The 19,207-nt window shown below is 56.2% G+C and overlaps 1 protein-coding gene across 1 annotated transcript in view; it reads left to right on the top strand.

Annotated features, from left to right (window-relative positions):
* Positions 1–18,190, top strand: part of ANK1 (ankyrin 1) — a 201,074-nt gene extending 182,884 nt beyond the window's left edge. Inside the window, exons 39-46 of the mRNA XM_063080073.1 lie at positions 1,892–2,450; positions 4,834–5,044; positions 5,615–5,757; positions 8,143–8,398; positions 8,985–9,068; positions 10,015–10,080; positions 10,370–10,504; positions 16,172–18,190. Coding sequence (XP_062936143.1) covers positions 1,892–2,450; positions 4,834–5,044; positions 5,615–5,757; positions 8,143–8,398; positions 8,985–9,068; positions 10,015–10,080; positions 10,370–10,468 — 1,418 coding nt within the window. The 3' untranslated portion in view covers positions 10,469–10,504; positions 16,172–18,190. The remainder of the gene's footprint in view (positions 1–1,891; positions 2,451–4,833; positions 5,045–5,614; positions 5,758–8,142; positions 8,399–8,984; positions 9,069–10,014; positions 10,081–10,369; positions 10,505–16,171) is intronic.
* The last annotated feature ends 1,017 nt before the right edge of the window (positions 18,191–19,207 follow it).

Below are 19,207 nucleotides of genomic sequence, written 5' to 3'. Positions count from 1 at the left end.
AGACATGTAGAGACCAGTCAGGAAGAGAGAGTGCATGTCCAGTGTGTGGCATGGCTCCTGACACATGGGACACACAGGTAAATGCAAGCAGTGGTGGTTTCACGAAATATGGGTGAGGTCACTCTGTTATGGCTGCTGTGTCCCATTGCATGTCTGGAGGGCTCTGCAGTTGTCCACGGGGTCAACAGAGTCCTGATTCTGTTCTAGGCAAGTGGGAAGAAAAGGTAGACACCGTCCCTGTCCTCCAAAGGTTTACAGTCACAGGAACCAGCTTAGTGAGGGGCATGGGACAGGCTCAGATAGGGGAAGAGAGGGAATCAGAGGAGCTGAGGTCAGGAAAACATCATGAAAAAAGAGGACAAAGAGAAGCTAGCTTCTGTGTGTGTGTGCACATGTGTGTGTGTGCATGTGTGCGTGTGTGTGTACATGTGTTGTGTGTGTGTGCACGTGTGCGTGTGCGCGCATGTGTGTGTGAGTGCACGTGTGTGTGTGTGCAACCCCCAGCCCTTTAGCGCAGTGCCTGACGTAACCAGACCTCGGTACGTTCTGGTTGGATGAGAGAGCAAGTGAGAATGAATGGAGACAGTACTGTCATGAGCAGAGATGGGAGAGCCAGGAGCCAGGCCCAGAGCTGGTAGGGAAGGCAGGTTGCCAAAGGAGCCCATGTGGAGAAAACAAAGGCTTAGGCGGGGAATGGTTTGATTGGGGTTGGGGAGAAAGAAGTCTGGACACTAGGCTGGGGGACTGTCTGCACGGCAGGGGCAGCCTCACCACACCCAGGGTCCTCCTTAGTCCTACTGGAGTTTCAGCGGCTATAGGCACATGACTGCTCCTTGGCTCCCCAGACAAGCTGAGTCGAAGGGAGAATCTGGTCTTCTAGGCCCTTCTTCCACCACAGATTGGCACCTGCTCTGCAGGGGAGGCAAAGACCCTCTCTCCCTGCAGCAGGGACGCCCACTCCTCCCTGCCGGAACACTTACATCCAGCACATACACAGATCCCCCGCCACCTGTCAGTGCCACTCACTCAGTTTGTAGTCACTTCTGAACATCAAGGAGCCATTTCCAAGGCCAGCCAGCACACTGCCAGCCTCTATATTCAGCAGCAGGCCAGTTGGCAAGGCACAGGCGTGCAAACAGGCTGTGGGGACCACAGGCAGGCCATGCACTAGGGGCTTGAGCTGGCTGGCTGGACTGATGTGCCTGGTGCCACATGGTGCCCTCTGGCCTTGCCCCCATTTCAGAGCCCTTGGGACCCTCTCCCATGCCACTTTAGGTCATCCAGAGTTTCTGGAACCAATATGCAAGTTGAGGAAAAGTTGCTTCATGCCAAACCAGAAGCCTGTTTCCCATTCGACTGCTGCGCTGAGGTCTGGATGTTCAGTGCATCTGTTACATCCCTCAAAAGCAACCTGGTTACTGAGGCTGGTCCTGGGGGGCTGTTCCCACCCTTTCAGGTACATTCCTAACCCAGACCCTAAGGACAGTGCTAAAGTGAAGTTTGAGCAAAGAACGAGCAATGTTCATTTCTGCCCTCCCACCAAGAAGGGGGCTTCATCTGATCAGAGACGGATCGGAGCACAGGTCCTCGGGTAAAGGCCTCTTTATCTAGTGCTCTGAACTGTTTAAGGAAGAATCCACTCTCTTCTCTTTGCCATCCCGCAAAGGAGCCCCCCTTCTCCACCCTCACTCCCTGGCTGCCCCCACCCCCCAACTCAGAGCCTTGTTTCTCTTGCCAGGCTGCAGGCAGCAGCCACAAGATCTGAGCTTGGAAAGCCCCTGCCCGAACACGCATGCGTCTCTGTGGCTGTGCCTGTGCGACCTGGACTTGCATGTGGGTGTGACTGACAGAAACCGCTCTGGAGCATGTTGCCCTCTGTCTGCCCATGCAGGTTACTCCTCGCTGCAGGACGAGCTGCTGTCCCCTGCCTCCTTGCACTACGCGCTTCCCTCTCTGCTGCCTGCAGACCAGTACTGGAACGAGGTGGCTGTCCTGGATGCCATCCCCTTGGCGGCCACGGAGCATGACACCATGCTGGAGATGTCTGACATGCAGGTGTGGTCCGCGGGCCTCACCCCCTCCCTGGTCACTGCTGAGGACTCCTCTCTGGAGTGCAGCAAGGCCGAGGACTCTGACGCCACGGGCCACGAGTACAAGCTGGAGGGGGCGCTCTTGGAGGAACTGCGGGGCCCCGAGCTGGGCTCTCTGGACCTTGTGGAGGACGACACAGTGGATTCAGATGCCACAAATGGCCTTATTGATTTGCTTGACCAGGAGGAAGGTCAGAGGTTGGAAGAGAAGTTGCCAGGTCATGAGAGGCAGGATGGCTCCACAGGGGCAGGGCAGGACTCAGAGAGTGAGGTGTCTCTTGTTTCAGGCCAGCAGAGGGCGCAAGCCCAAAGCACAGATGCCCCCTCCACGAGTCAGGTGCAGGAGAGGAGCCAGGACAGGTAAGGGCTTGGCTGTGGTGGGGGGTGCCTCCTGTTTCCTGGGTTTCAGGGAAAGATGTGACCGGCATGAGTATAAAGGGAATGCCTGGGTGCTGCTGCCAGCCCCACCCCATGTGCTGGGTGCCCTGGGGCACATGAACCTGGTATGGCACCAGCTTGTCACCAAGCCATACATAAGAGAGCATCTGGGATCTGCAGAGGCCAGTCCCTCCCAAGACGCTGAGGGGGATGGGACAGGGAATGTGCACTTAGGAGAGAGGTTGTGGGGCTTGAGGAGACTGTGGCTCCAAGGTGCCACAGGATGAAGGTGTCCTGGATGCCTCGCCACCAGGTGTCACTGTTGAAGACCATGCTTAGCAACCTAGAGGCACCAGGACCCAGGGGGGCCCTCTACGTATGATCACGTGGCCTGCATGGGATAGAGCTGACAGTGGTGCCCCTCCTGCTTGTCCCCTTGGAAAGAGGGAGACTGTGGGCTTGGCTGGGGCAGGACAGAGCTCTCAGCTGTGGAGCTGGCTGGTTCTCCTCACCAGGCTTCCTGTGCCACAAGGGCATGGCACAGCACCAGCCACGGGTAAGCGGTGTCAGCATTTAGGGAGGCTGTGTGCCCTCTGCAGACACGAGAGTGCTTCGGCCATGCTGGTTCCCCGTCCCTGCAGGGGACACCCAGCATGCTCCCAGCACCATGCAGAGCCCTTACAGCTGCAGAAGGAGATGAGACAGGCATGAGATAGGGTCACTTGGCCTCCCTGGGCTGGCACGCGAGGCAGATGACAGAGGCCCTTTGTTCCTAAGTCCCCTGAGCAAGGAGGCAGGCCCCATGCTCACAGAAGGACTGGCTGGACCTGAGAGAGCCGCTCTTGTCCTCTCCTCCCACCCCATGCTCCTCAGGCCTCTCCGAGGCCCGGGCTGGTGAGGCCGTTTCCCAGGGTTCATTCACAGTGGCCTGAATCCCATAGCAGGAGGGAAAGAAAGTAGTTTAGGAGACAAGACAGCAAAGAATTCGTTTTACTTCCTAAATGAACCCTTTGGTCACTGAGGAGGGTCGGACAGACTGAGCCCATGGGTCAGAGGGGCATTCTGGACACTAGAGCTGCCCCGCTGCAGTGACAAGCATCCACTCAGGGACCAGGAGGCCAGGGTTCCAGGCCTAGCTGTGTCACTCCCTGGCACTGGGACCTCGATCAGCCTCCCAGCTGGGACAGGGGAGTTTCATTCACTCGATACTTATGGAGTGCCTACTATGTGCCAGGTGCCTACAAAAAGTGCCTAGGTGCTGGGGAAATGGCATTGGATGAAACAAACAAGTCCCCACCTGCAAGAAGCTTGTGTTCACGGGGGGAGGCTGACAGGGAGCCAGGCAGAGTAAGTGGGACTGGAAGTAATTGACATGGCAGTGCTAGGTGAGGAGAAGCACGGAGAGGGGAGTGGGTGGGGAGGGCCAGGAGGCGGGTGTGGGTGTGCTGGGAGGGGCTGGGGGCATGTGTGTACGGGGTCCATGTGCAGGGGTGAGCAGAGGGGACACCCAGTGCAGACCCAACATGTAAAGGCTGGGAGGTGGAGTGTGCCCGTCCCGTGTGAGCAGCAGTCTTCCTGGAGCAGGGTGGGCAGGGCAGGGGGACCAGGGAGGCCCTGGAAAGACTGGCGTTGCTGGGTGGGACAAGAGCCCCTGGAGGGTGTTGAGCAGATGAGGGATGTGACCCAGCAACTGCCTTGAATGGAGCCTGACATGGCCAGAGGGAGAGCAGGAGATGCTCTAGGGGGGAGCTTGGTGGTGATGGGGACCAGGATGGCCGTGGTGGTGGTGGTGAGAAGTGGTCGGGTTCAGGATATATTTTGAGTTGAACTGAAAGGATTTGCTGACAGATGTGATATGGAGGGTGACAGAAAGGGAGGCGTGGGGTGGGGCACTGGCATCGCCACCTGCTGGCTGCAGTGGGGCACGACGGGGAGAGACCGCGGGTGTGGGTTTGGCGACGCTGTCCTCGAGGGGCCTGCCAGAGATCCAGAGCGGAACGTGGAGGCGGTGGCTGGGTTGGCAACTGCAGCCGGGCGTGATGAGTGTCAGGGGCAGGGGTTAGAGCTGTGGCTCAGGAGAGCTCTCCCAGGAAGAGGACATGGCCTGTTCAGAAGTGAGGGCCCCAGGAGTGGTTGGGGGAAGGGGAGCTGGGCACATGTGGTGCTCTGGAAGCCATGGAAGGATGGTTTTGAGGGGAGAGAGCGAGCGCCTTGGCAGACGAGGACCAAGTTGAGGACTGCTGAGTTGGCGACCTTTGGGGGTGGTTCAGGATGTCCTGGGTGAACCGGGGCTCTGGAGGGGAGGATATCTGAAAGCAGCTGGAAGGGTGACCAGGTGTCCTTTCTCTCCCCGGCTGTATGTCAGTCCCCCGGATCACAGACTGCAGGACTGGGATGGGGAAGGCTCCATCGTCTCGTACCTGCAAGATGCAGCCCAAGGCTCCCAAAGGACGGTCACCAGCATCACAGGGCTGGAGCCCAGTGGGTCTCAGGAGCAAGAGATGGTCCTGGCATCTTTCGAAGGCCCCCAGGCTGACCAGGAACAGGGACAACGAGGCCACGGAGAGCACGTGCAGGTGAGAGCCACAGGGCCTGGGGCTCTGAGCAGCTTCTCATTGCTTGAGCCTGAGCCAAGCACTTTCTTTAAAAATTGTGGCGGCACTTGGCCTTCTCTAGAAGAGAGGGTGTGGGGTGCCATCGCCCTTCCCACCTCCTCGACCCTGCCGGGGACAGGAGGGCCCTGCGGAGGGCCCTCAAGGGGGGCCCTCAGGAGGGGGCTTTGCTCTAGGTCTGGCCGATTCTGAAGCCGGGGTTTTTATTTGTTTCCTCTTTTCTGTCGAGTGTTAGAAAGGGCTTAGAGTAGAGAGAACTGGGCCTCAGGCCAGCTCTGGCCCGCCATGGTCTGTGGGCCCTGCAGAAGCCACTCTCCTCTGGGTGCCTCAGTTTCCTCATCGGTACACGAGGGAGGGGTTGCCATATGGCTCTGGGGTCCTGCACTTCTGCGTGGCCTCTGGCAGTGGTGAGCAGAGCGGGGCAGCAGGGCAGGGGTGCTCTCCCTTCCCTCCCGTCCTGCCGCCTCTCGCCTCCCGCTTCCGTCTGCGCGTCCCTGCCCTCCGTGGAGCTCCTGCTTTACCCTGCTCGCTCAGGCCTCGCTCCGCAGCCAGGCTCCCAGTCACCCATCCGTGGCCAGTCTCACGTCGTCTGTAGCCCACCCCGCACAGCTGTTGGAGCGAATGGCAGACGGCGTGTTACTGTGTGTCCTTTTGATTGACGTGTTCTCACGAAACGCGTGCCGCCGCTCTGCGCGCACATTTCTCGCGTGTGAGTGACCCGAGTGCTCCACGCCTCTTTCGGTTCCTGTTCTTCACTCGGCACCGTTTCCTCGTCTGGGAAGTGCTTCCTCCTCTCTCCTTCCCTCTGTCTCGTTCTGTCCTTGTCTCCCTTCTTTCCTGCCCAAACCTCAGCCCCAGCGGAGCACCTCTGAGGACTGCAGGCCAGGCTGGCTCTGACACGTTGCTGGGCTGCTGGCTCTGGAGAGCTGCTGGGAGCTGAGGAGGGATTGATTTAGAATGCTTCCCTGCCAAGTATGTGCACGCGGACAGGACAGGTGGCTGTGTCCACTTTTAACTGCAGACCACGCCACGTGTTTGGGCTGCTCCTTGGCACCCACCCCTGCCATTCCCAGGAACAAGCCAGAGCACAGCTGCTCTTAACTGGTCTGTTTTGAATCCCTGGGGAGAGAAAGCGACCAGGAGCACTGCCCCTCTGCCATCAGCCCTTGGTGACGGGAAGCCAGGCAGCAGAGGCAGAAAGCAGGACAGCTCTGGAGGATCCCAGAAAGGGCACTTCCCAACCATACAGTCCAGTTCCTTCAATTATAAATGAGGAAACTGAGGCCCAGAGAGGCCAAGATCTTTCTGCAGGGTCACACAACAAACCAATGTCAGGGCCAGGAGAGTCCAGATCTCCCAGTTCCCAGCCCCACGTTCCTGTGTTCAGAGTGAGTGTGCAGGGCCTCCAGCCAGCCTGGAAATGGAGCCTGCACCCTGGCCTAGGAGCACGGACGGCCTGGTCAGCTGCTGTCAGCCATCAGTGATCATCTGACAGGCCCGGGTGGTGGAGAGGCCCAGGAAGGTGGTGATGTGCAAAGCACCACTTACTAGTGTCTCACTCAGTCTCTCACAGCAGTGACTGAGAGAGAGGCCGGTCATGAGGACTTGGGAGGTGGGCCTAAAATGTCTGTAACCCAGCTAATTCCTCTGAGGACCTGCGGGAAATGAGCGGCTTTCTTGACCAAGCCAAAGCCAGCTGGTCTCCTGTGACCAGCTGCTCTGAGTGTGCTGTGGGCTTCCATCTTTCTGGGCGCTTCCTTGTTGAAATGAGGTGGCGCTGTGCAGGGAGGGGCTTGAAGTCTGGCTCTCATGTACTTGTCCTTTTATTTAGGCAGGGTCCTTGGACTCTCTGTGCCCTTCGTGTGAAACAGGAGCATACAAGCCCTCCTGGTGGGATGGCAGCAGGGTCTGGCTGCAGAGCAGTGTGTGCTGTGCTGAGCGCTTGCCGTTTTTACTCACAGGGGCAGTGCTCAGACTGTGGTCCTCACAGCAGCGTCGAGAAGGGTTAGGAGAGCACTTAAGTGTCTGTTTTATGGGTGAGGAAACTGAGGCACAGAGAAAGCACCCCACAGGAAGTGGGTTTTGGGGTTAGTTTGCTGTGTCCCAGATCTTTGTTCTTTCTGCCATGCTGGGCTGCTACTCAGAGAGGAACAGCCCAATCCAGAAAGGGAAATTCCTCCCAGCCCCAGCTGCCATGGCTGTATTTACAAACCAGCTCTGTGAGCTTAGGTGCAATAAATGTGGCTCCTGCTCAGGGGCGTTGACAGCCTAGCATGGGAAGAGCCTTTAAGGACAGGCCTTAAATCAGTGCACCACTTACATGCTAAAGTTTAGGGTTGCTGTGCCTCATAAAGGAGGGGACCCCGGGCCTGCAAGCTGACGGGAACTACAGGCCAGGTTCCAGGTGGCACCACCCCCTGTGCTAGACCCCTGCTGTTCTCTCTTGGTTGGGCCCAAGCAAATCACTCACCTGGAAGGCTGTTTCTGAAATAAACCCTTATCTATTCAGGGTGTTTGCTGGTCCTGTCCCTACAGTGCCAGCACACATCCTTCTGGTCACTGCAGTGGCAGCCCACGGAGATGCAAAAGTAGCCATGTTCTTGGAACGCCTTATTTTCTGGAGTCCCTGAGCGAGAACTTTCCCTGAGCAGAACGCCCTCTAGTTCCCACAGGGACAGGCAGGCAGGAAAGGCTGGGTGGCCAGACCCCTTCCAACTCTCTGGGCGGGGCTCTGACATGTGCTTTCAGTGCCCAGGACACAGGCACCTGCCGGCTTCCTTCTTGCCCAGTTGGACAGCTCCAGCAGCTGGTTTGGGAGCTAAAATTATAGAAGACTGACATCACCCTGGTGCCAGGGCAGAGCCAGGCTGCGTGGGAGGAGGGGCATTCAGGCTGGGCTCTTCTAGCCAGGAGGGCCATTCGGTCTCCTGCCCAGAGAGACAGACCAAGAGAGCAGACCAGGGAGAGAGACGGAGACTGGAAGGGGTCCCTGGGGCACTGAGGAGTCCAAGAGGAGAATGACAGGTGGGACCCTTGCAGTGGCCGGGGCCCTGGCTCTGCTGATCCCGGAAGGGCCGAGCTGGTGAGGAGGCAGCGAGGATGTGGACTTTCGTCACCCAGCTTCTGGTGAGCCTGGTGCTCCTGGGCTTCTTCCTGGTCAGCTGTCAGAACGTGATGCACATTGTCAAGGGCTCCCTGTGCTTTGTGCTGAAGCACATCCACCAGGAGCTGGACAAGGAGCTGGGGGAGAGTGAAGGTCTGGGTGACGACGACGAGGCTGTCTCCACCAGGGTGGTCCGCCGGCGGGTCTTCCTGAAGGTAACCGCCGTGTTGAGGGCACCCTGCTGTGCCTGCCGTGGGGGAGGCTAAGGGAAGTGCCGGCACCCACTCAGGACCTGCCCCTGAATCAAGCACAGGTGATGGCCAAAGAAGCTCAGCTCTGGGACTTAGGAGACCTGCTCTGGACGTGTTTCTGCCACCACCCACCTCTGGGATTGTGTGCAAATCACATTCAGGGCAACAGTGTCTGTGGAAGGGCTTCCTAAACTGTGAAGTACTGTGAAAACATGAGACCAGTGTCTCACTTCCTCTCTCAGGGCCCCCATCAGGCTTGTGTAATGTCCCTGCTCTGCCTGCTCCTGGGGCTGCCGTAAGGACCAAGTGCGCCAAGCTCTTGTGCCCTGGGGCTGGTCCTGTGTTCAGGCCTCGCAGCCCACAGGCGCCATGCCTGTGGGGTGCCATGGTCTGGCCGTGGCGGCTGCTGTGCTGGCGTTCCCTGCTGTGGTGGGATCCAGTGGATGCGGCAGCTGCCGCAGTGGCCGCTCCGGTTTCTCAACCTCCACTCTTCCCAAACCCCCTCTGCTGATCTTCTCTCTCTGTGAGTTTTTTCTCTCTCTTATTCCAGGGGACGGAGCTTCAGAATATGCCAGCAGAGCAGGTGACAGAGGAGCAGTTCACGGATGAGCAGGGCAACATTGTCACCAAGAAGGTAGATACATGGGGTCCCCCTGGCTGGGGAGAGGGAGGGGGGCAGGAGCTGACAGGGTGAGCACGGCTGTGGCTGGCTGCCTTTGTCACACAGCTGTGACGATTGGGTGCTGGGAGCCGTCAAACTCTGCAGTCCATACGTGGCTCTCCTTGGGCCTCTTGGCCTGATCCAGGAGGACCGGCCCCCGTGAGACACCCTGAGCCCACTCCCACGACACCCAGCCCTGAAGACAGCAGTGGAGAGAGCAGTTTGACTGTCCCTGGCCTCCCAGGGGCTTCTGCAGAAAGAAAGGATGTGGAAATTCATTGACTTGGTAGCAGATCTGAATTCAGTAGACATGACTTTCCTAGCTATGGGCAGAGGGAGCATCTTGCATGTGCCTGCACGGGGGGGCGCTGCTCCCAGGTACCCTTCAGGTGTTGGTCCTTCCTCCTGCATGGTGAGCTTCTCGCTGGCAGGGACCGTGCCATCTGTATACTTTCATCTCCCACTCTGAGCACATGGAAGGTCTAAGAGTAGAGGGTTGTTGACTATTTGGGTGAATAAACAAGGGAATGGATGGATTGAATCAAAGTACTATAGGTAAAAAGAAATGTCCTCGGCCCTCAGGCACTTGCTGTAGAACAGGGAAGACAGCACAAATTTCCACCAATTCCAGGAAGCAGAAAGATGTGCTATGGGCTTGGGACAGAAGTCACACATGGTCAAACCTCGATCCTTAAATGAAACCTGCCCAGACCCCTTCCACTAATTCCAGCCCCTCTGAGGTTGTCCAGTGCAGGTTTTTCCATCAAGTAATAAGGGCAAGAGGCCAGTCGCCTTTCGTGGTCTCTCAAGGAAAAGCCCCTGGAGGAAGCTGCCCTCCCCCCATCCCACCCGGGCAGACCAGCCCTTTTCGCTCTGTCTTGATGGCTTGACCAGCCTCTCCCTTCCCCACTTTGTTCAGGTCATTCGCAAGTTTGTTCGGGAGATAGACTCATCTGGTGCTGATGACACCCAGGAGCACGAGGAGGTGATTGTCGCGGGGCCCCTGGAGGATGCTAGTGAGCTGGAAGCTGATATCGATTACTTTATGAAACACGCCAAGGTACTGAAGGGCTGCAGCTCGCACTCTTGTCCTGGCCTCCTGGCCCCTGCACCAGCCGCATGGGGCCCTCTCCTGGCTCACTCTCCCTCGAGGCTCCCTTCTTCCCTGGTGGGCAGTATTTGCCACCTCCACGGGGTTTCTTCATTCTTTTGCCTGTCTTTTGCCCATCTATCTGTGTGTCTGTCCTGTCTTCTGTCTCCGCCGCCATTTCCAGGTGGAGCTGAGAGGGAGTGGCCTGCAGCCGGACCTGGTAGAGGGAAGGAAGGGGGCTCAGGTAGTGAAGAGGGCCAGCCTGAAAAGGGGCAAACAGTGACCCCACACCTGTCTCTTCGGACTAGCCTCCTGGGAGGTAACGCCATCTGTCTGTCTCATCCTTTCTGCATGGCCTTGTCTTCCATGGGGCTGGGGCCACCACTCACCCCTAACCCTGCTCCCTGCACACCATCCACCCTGGCATGATGCAGGATGAACAACCTGTCACTGTGGTCCCAGCCTCCTAACTATGTCTGAGAGCCTCAATTTCCTCATCCAGAGTCAATAATATCTACTTGACCTACCTCTCAGGGAGTGCACAAATACAGTTTTGAAAAAATATTTTTGCAGAGTGAAGAGCACTCTGTAATCCAAGCAGGAATATCATCCTGGAAACCAAGCAATGGGGATCTAGAAGTCAGCGGACAGGTGCTGACAAGGATAGTGGAGTCTGGGCTGAGGTGTTTCAACACAGTGCTCAGGAAGAGCTTCGGGATGTAGAGCTGGGCTGTCCCTAGAAGATGGAACCCAGCTGCAGACCTGACCAGCCCAAGGCTTAGACTCTGCTTTGAGTGTCCTGAGACACACTGCTCCCCTGCTTTCTAGGAAGGGCCTGAGTTAACAGGCCCAGGGTGGATGGCACTCCCCTGCAATCAGGAGGATCTGCGGGGCTGAGGCCTGGGCCAGGCATGCGCAGTGTGAGCAGGAGCAGCATGACCAAGGAATGGGTGTGCCATGGCGTGCGAGTGAGGACACTGTGGCGATGGCCTCCCACCGGCCTGTGCAGTGCTGGGGGTGTCTGCGGCCGGCTCTGATCTCAGTCCTCCCTGAGGGATCCTGTACTGAGCTGCCCCGAGGCCCTTCATTGTGCCCAGCTCGGGGAAGCTCAGTACAGGATGCATCGGGGTGGCAGCCAGCAGGGAGCGCGGCACTGCCCGGCTGCTACCCTCAAGTCCAGGGCCTGGCTCAGGGCTGGGCAGTACAAAGAAGGGCCCACAGCCACTCGAGTCACCACATGTGCTGACTCTGGGCTTCCCAACATAGCTCAGCACTTGGGCAAAGAAGAGGACAGGTGGATCCAGCTAGAGGATAAAATTAGACCTGACTCCTCAGCAGCTTAAGGAGGTCACAGTGTTAACCCCTGCACTGCCACAGGGTCCCACCAGGCTGCTGGTTTAGAAGACTGATTAGCGGCCATTGGATCCTGGAAATCATCCAAAGATGCAAATAATTTAAAAAAGCAGATGGTGAAAAGAAAGCATACTGTTCTGCCCTGTTTATCTTATGGTAGCAGCAACGGTGGCAGCTTTAAACTTGAGCTTCTTTGGCTCAGGTTCTACTGATGTTCCTGAATGTGAGGAGGCTACCCAGAAGCCAGGCTGGCAGAGGGAAGGAACCTTGAGGTTTTTTTGTTAATTTGCTATAGATGATCTGCAAAGCAGCTGAGCCCCCCACAGGTGACACGTGGAGCAGCCTGCTCCAGGACAGTGCTGGGCCTCCTGCTAACAATAGGCCAGGGAAGCAGGTGGTGGGCACAGTGGTGGGGGGACCTTGGCCACAGGCTCTAGGGGCAGCATAAAAGGCCCTCCCCTCCCAACAAGAGCAAAGGCTGCAGAGAAGATGGTGAAGCATGTGCAGCCAACCCTCTCTGTTCGCAGGTGTTGCATCTGCGAATTTGCCTACATGCCGGCATTTATTTATACCCCAAACCACATTCCCTGTACTTGTGCAGTCAGTCACACACGCACAGTAGCAAGAAATTGGAGTGGCCTGCCATGTACGCTCCCTGCTGAGGTCGAGCGAGGCGACCTATCACAGACCTCACGCTATCAGCACGTGTCCTTGCTGCGGTCTGCACTGCCACACCCCTTGCACCGTCATGCTGTGTGCTGGTGACTTTGCTGTTTAGAAGTGCCTTTAGTGCTACTGAGCGCAAGAGGCTACAATAGGCTTTATGGAGGAGAAGATACGTGGTTGGATGAGCTTTGTTCGGGCAGAGTTACAGTGCTGTTGGCCGTGAGTTCAAAGTTAATGAATCAACCGCGTGCAGTAAACGGGGAGTCTGTAAACAAAAACATAAAACAAGGTTATGTATTCATCGGTTGATGTAAATGCCTGTGGTCACAGGAGCCTAGCCTTGCGTCCCCTGGGAACCAGCGGTTTGGTGCCGGCTAATGCAGTGTTCACAGCGACCATATGGAGCCTCACTACTGTGAACAATGAGGGCCGATGCGCTTGTGTTAGCAAGTGAAAGCGGGCCTCGGCGGCGTGGGTCCTGGGCCCGGCTCCTCCTATTTTCAAGTGCTGTGACCTTAAGCAAGTCATTTAACCATGCTGAGCTTCCATGTCCTCAAGGGAGGATGAAAATAGTCCCTTCTGAATGTGTGCTACACCTTAATAAAAGCATTTGAAAACACGATGGCAACTGTGGAGCTGCCGTGAAGAGTAACTAAGGACATCTGTCCTCTGTCACTCAGTCGTTTGCAGACCTTGTTTAGTGGACTAGAGGCAAGTCGATTGGCCCTGGTAGGTCCCAGGTTCCTCATCCGTAAAACAGCAGTAATGCCAGGGGTGCCCTGCAGGATGACTGTGGCCAATGACGGGCTTTGTTTGGGAAAGGGGTCCTAAGTCGTTAAGGCACAGTATACTGCTGCCGAGTGTGTTCACACCCTTGCACCCCGATCAAATGCAAGTCCTGTTGAAACGTGGATCCCTGGTCCCTGCCCCAGACTTACAGAATTCAGTTTCCAGAACTGAGGATTCTGCACCCAACTCCTCAGGTGATTTTTACACACGTTGAAGATCAAGTTATTGTGAGTCACCTTGTGAGTCAGCTTCTCCTCCCATGACCTACTCAGAGTGCTGGGGCACAGCTGTAGACTTCATATCTACAAGGCAAACTGAACTGAAAGATGGCTGTAGTTTGTTTAGAGATGGGGAACACCCCCACAGGGCACAGCAACCCCGTCCTGGGTGGGGACTGAATGGACCGGACCAGCACTCTGGTCCCCAACAGTCACTGCCAGCGTTGGGAAGGATTTTGCCTCTGAGGCCTGGCGGGCTGAGGGAGCTTTCTGGTAGTGTTTAAGAAGCGGGAAAATAGCCATGTCATCAGAGCAGTACTGTCTGTGGCAGATGGTGGCAGGCAGAGGTTTGCTCATGCCCACGCATTCGGGTCTAGACATTGGGGTGTCGGTACTGCTAGGGGACAGTACAGAACCGGCAGCTGCAAGGGCTGCGGGCAGAAGCAGCCTGCCACTGTCTGGGCTGCCCAGCAGCCTGGCAGGCACTGGTGCTTGGTGCTCCTCTGCATCTGCGTGCCTCTGCCATCCGGGAGCTCCAGAAAGCTGCAGGAGGAAAGGGCTCTGCCTTCTTTTGTTTTCCTTTTTGAGAGACGCTTTCGATTCAGACACTGTGGTTGCAACACTTGCATTAGCTCTGAGAGTAGAATATTTTAATACATTTAGAATTAACCAGTAATCTCAAAGGGAGGGGCAGGGAGGCAAGACGTGTGGCTTGTTGTTTTAAGTTGCAGTCTGCTCTCACTGCCCAGCAAGTGCGTTAGAGTCCGGGGTCGGGGGAGAGAGGAGAAAGCCCAAGCAGCAGGTGGGGGCGGGAACAGGTGCCACAGCACAGAGAGAAAATGAGGGGAAGACCCTGGCCTGCACAGCCACCAAGAGTGGAAGGGTCTATTTTCTCAGCTTTCTAAAGGGTAAGGCCTTTCTCAGAGGACGCAGCCCAGTGGAGGGTCCTGAGTGGAGCCAGCAGGCTCATGTTCTGATCCTACCCTTGCCACCCCCACACGCTGCAGCTAGACCTACCGCTGCCCCTCTTGAGCTTCCGTCTGCCCCAGATGAAATGAGCAGCTGATCCAGAATGATCACTGCGTCTGCTCAGCACCTGGGCAAAAGAGCATGTGGGCGACCTTAGCTCACAGATTTCTCCTCGGCTCCAGATTTCTCCTTGAGGTGTGCTGAGCACTGGGCTGGGTGCTGTGGGGAAACCCAGGAAGGTGTTTCTGCTGTGATCCAGCAGGGATAACAGAGACATAAAAAAGAACGATGGGACAAAGTCACATTTCCAGGGGGCCCAATAATAGTTTACGTTCATACAATGCTCACTGTTCTAAGCACTTTATGTTCCTATCTGTTTTGCTCTTTCAAACATCACAACTATCTAATAAGGTAGGTTCTGTTATTGTCTTCATTTTACAGAAGAGGAAACTGAGTCACAGAGCAGGTAAGTAACTTGACCACAGTTAGTCAGCAGGTAATTGGCAGAAACAGGATTTGAACTGGGGCACTCTGGCTGCAGGGTTCATGCTCTTAACCAGTTCACTCTGTGATCTCTCTAGATAAAAGGTAGAGGCAGGAAGGGAGAACTTCCAGAGCTGAGAAGACTAGAGTTGTCAGGAAGGCTTCCTGGAGGAAAGGTCTTGAGGGCTGTGGGCAGAACTTCAGCAGAGAGGAGAGTGGATGGCGGCCTTCCCAGGTAGAACCGCGACCACAGGCGGAGAGCAGGAGGGCATCACGTGCTCAGGAGGGGTGCAGGAGATGGGCCTGGCTGAGAGGGTGGCCCAGGCAGTAAGGAAGAGCCTTGCCCTCCAGGGCGACAGCTCTTTCAAGCCACTGCAGCACAAGTTCCTTCAGGGCAACCTCTGGCAAGGAAGTTCACACCACCCTCCCAGCCCTGGAGAGCCACTCAAGAGCTGATTCTTGATTGCCTCCAACATTCCTCCCCAACCCTGTCACCTGTAGGGCCCAAGACAGCTCCATGTGTCAGGACAGCGCTGTCTCACAATGAGGTGGCCTTTCTGTTCCACCTCCTACCCCACCCAGGAGATTATCTCCTCCTCCTTATTAAAGCGTCCTGCTTTTCCCCATTGGTTCCAAGGTCCTTGCAGGCAGAATCTTGGGTGGCTGGTCTTGGAACATGGAGTTTTCACTCAGGTTGGAGGATGAGGCACAGGGGTGGGGTGGTAGCGGAGCAGTGTCTTGCTGCAAATCCCAGGCTGCAGAACTTGAACTTTTGCTCCACAGGCAAAACTGCTATTTTCCAGTTAAGATGCACAATATTCTTGGGAGAATGCACGTGTTTGTGAACGATCTCTTTGCCACAGCAGAGGTGGTCTGTCCACGGTGCGTGGGGAGAGGAGCCAGAGGCACCTGGCAGTATGAGCTTGTGGACCAAAGAGGGGCTGTCCTCCCTTGAGGCCATGAGCTCTGAGGCCAGAGATCATGTCTTCTCCATCTCTGGGCCCCAAGGCTGGCACACAGCAGACATCAGTGCATGTTGGCTGAAGTGAACTGAAAAAGTGGGGGCACCACTGCCTAACCTAAGCAACCCCTTTCTTGGCCCAAGCCCTGGCTTATGAAAATGGCCCCTTCTTAAATGCAAGGATCTACACATGAGGATTTCTCCCATGTGACCACACAGGCATGAGCTTCCTCTCTGAGAGTACTGAGCACAGCGCTCCTTAACCTGCCAGGGATGGTCTCATGGGATCTCATACACTCAGCAAGGAGCCAGTGCAGGGCAGGCAGCAGCCCTGAGAGGCAGCCTCTGGGTGAGGTGAAGGGCATGAGGAAGGCTAGGGTCTGCCAGCCCGACACCTCTCAGCTCATCACCTTGCTTGCGGAGACTGCTTTTCCTGAATCAGACCCTGCTTGAACAGCCGGCACAAAACTCCATGTTTTGGGTTTTTGCTGGGAATTGCACCTTTAAATTCTAAGTGAATCCTTTTCTCTTTGTGTCTGTCCCTCAGGACCACACCTCGACACCCAACCCCTGAACTCCACACACTCTGCCATGCACACAGGAGGAGAGCTGCACCGGAGGGCTACGGAAGCAGCTGTGTTTCTCTAAGCTCACGGCAAGACCTCTGTAAGGGCCTTCTTTAGTCTCCTATTCGCATGAACGGCGACTGTAGACGCATGACCTGCAGTCCTCAACCCTGCCTCTAGCAACGATGGATCTCTGCTGGGAATCAGGACAAAAGCAGCAAGACGGGGAGTGTGAGTGTGCAAGTGCAGACGCGAACAAGGGCTCTTTTGTGGCTGGGGATGAGCTTTGGTTTTTTTTAAAAATTGTTTTAATTTTGACTTCGTACAGGGTACTTTGTTTTTTTCAACCTTATCTGTAAGCAATCCATGTGGGCTTCCTGGAAAGGAAAAAAAGAAAATAGAAAACTAGTCCTGAAAGCAGTTCAGCACCTTAATTCCACATCCCCTCCCCTTCGGTGGCCTTCCCCACCCCCACAGACCTCCATTCCACTTGTGACAATCCCCCCGTGCCCCAGTGGACTGCTCCTCCCAGAACGTCCCACGCGACGCTGGGGACACACACACTGACACACGCCCGTGCGCCTTTCCTGTCCACTTAGTGTATACACAGATTTTACTGTGACATCTGAAGCTGTATGGAATCTCCTGTGGACAAACTGGAATTTTTTATGTTGTCTCTTTCTCTCTGCCAGTTTCAGTAATAATCATCTTCCAGTGGAAAATCATTACCTTTAGAGTGTATTCGGGGCTCCTTGTGTGGAGGACTGAATCTGAGTTGAGGGCCCCAGGCTTAGGGTTCGAAGGGAGCCTGCCCCATCTGAAAGGGTCTTCTCTCTCAGCTGGGGACGGGCTGGTGGCTCAGGATTGCACCAGCATGTTCCATAGAGAAGGGGATTTCTATATCTTCAAGCACTTACGTCATAGTCTGTGTTCAAAGTGTCAACTGTACAGTAATCAGCCTTGTGTATATGAAAAACAATAAATACTATGCAAACCAATAGAGACACTTTAGCAGTGCGTGCAAAGCACGAACAGCTCAGCTCCTGAGGACTTCTCCAGGCTACGGGAGGAGCTACAGGCTGGCTTTCAGTGAAAGAGGAAGGAAAGGGTAGGCCAGTGAATGAACCTGCCAGTTCTCAGAGGTCAGGACGCACCCAGTCTCCCAGAGCCAACTTGGTGCTGTAGGTGCAGGTGGCCGCAGGCTGGGGGGTCGTGGGTGCAGGCCCGAGGCTCCAGGCTGGACGGCCTCAGTGCCCCCTCTGACCAGCCCCTGCTGCGCCCTCGGAGAGGCGGAGGAGGAAAGTGAATGACACCAAAAGGCCAGGCTATAGGGCAGGGCAGGAAGGGAGCAGACAGCTGGCTGTTCCTCGCCTCAGTGCCACCAGGGAAGAGCCTTAAGTCACACCAGAGCCTCCAGCAGAGGGAGGCCCGAATCAGCACAATCGCACCCGCCCTACTGGCGGCGCCCCCGGGGCCAGGAGAGAACTGGCGGGAGGGCTCTTCTCGCTGTCCCGAGGGCCGTTGTGCACGTCCAGTCACCTTCCTCCCCTCCTCGGGACACATCCAAGTAGCACAGATGCTCCCTCCGTGTCAGGCACCCCCGGCCCTGGGGCCTGAGCCCAGCCCCAAGGGCTCCCGACGGCGCAGCGGGGCCCCGGGGTGCAGGGGTCGCCCCTCCCGGCCCGCGCCCGCGCCCGCGCTTGGCTCCCCTCTGCGCCCGCGGCATGGCTGCACGCCCCCGTTGCTAGTAGGATTTCTTAGAGGAGGAGTCCGGGGTCTCCACACGATGCCTAGAGAATGCTGCAGTCTGCACATTAGATGCTTTTTAGAAGTTTTGAAATTACCTTGATTTTTTTAATTGTTATGAAAATGAATCTTCTGGACTCTCTCCCACATGCTCTGTTATGGGAGAGAATCCCACTGCCCCCTCTGATGTATAGACCATTCTCCCTACACCAGCTGAACAATGTCAAAATTAATAAAGAAATGGACTCATGGCACAGGACTCCATCTCCTTTCCCGATCGCTCCTCTGGGGGGGCTGGGAGGTGCAGGGGTGAAACCCAGCTGGAGCGTGAGATCAGTCTGCACAGAGGCCTGCGCCCTGGGGAGGGGCCCACCAATGCCTGACTCCTTCTGGAAGCCAAGACACCCCTTAATTAGGACCACCCACCCTGGGAGAAGCCTCCAGAGAGATGGCAGAGCAGATTTCTACCCCACCTAATGGCTACCATGAGACCATGAAATGGGGGGATGTCAGAGGAAGGGCAGGGGCCCACAGCTGGCATACTCTGGGGGGACCCCCTAGCACCCCCTGAAGCCCTCTGGCCCCTTACTACTGCCGTTTAAAGTTTGTGTTTTGAGAACTTGGTCTTGCTAGTTCCCTAGCAAAAACACCCTGTTTCTAACTAGCTCCTGTGCACAAGGCTGGCCAACAAGCTGGTCTCTGTCCTCATCTGTCAGGTGGGGAATGGATTAAGCAGTTGCTAAAGTCTCTTCAGTTTGTCTCCCTGGGAGCCCCAGACACCAACATCTTTGCCAGACTTGACATTAAATAAAAACCAAATCACTCCCCACAGCATTCCTTAGTCATAAGTGCCCATCGTGAGGGAGCGACCAAGTCACAGTCCCAAGGTCCCTGGAGCACCCCCAGCCCCCACCACACTCAAAGCTTGTTCCTCGGAATCTGAAGGCCCTCCCAGGCCAGTGAGCCAACAGAGCTGTGCACCTGCATCACCCAGAGGGCTTTCTGAAAACAGGTTCAGATCACAATTGCCGGTGGGGGATCAGGTGGCAACGCCAGGAATGGGAATCCAGCTTCCTGGAATAGCTGTGATGCACGGCTTGGCAGTAAAGCTAACTCGGAGAAATAAGAACCTTTTTTCTTGTTTTTAACTCAAACTTTAGAAAAGCCATCTCCACATCCTTTGTGAAGTCTTCCTTGCATTAACCTAAATCACCTGTGTTAGGAGAGCGTGGCTTCCTGCGTGAGAAGGGAGCCTTCCCTGAGCCCTGGGC

The sequence above is a fragment of the Cynocephalus volans genome, chromosome 15 (assembly GCF_027409185.1).
Source record: "Cynocephalus volans isolate mCynVol1 chromosome 15, mCynVol1.pri, whole genome shotgun sequence".
Lineage (NCBI taxonomy): Eukaryota > Metazoa > Chordata > Mammalia > Dermoptera > Cynocephalidae > Cynocephalus > Cynocephalus volans.
Note: the sequence above shows the minus strand (reverse complement) of the source record. Positions and strands in the feature narration are given on the sequence as shown.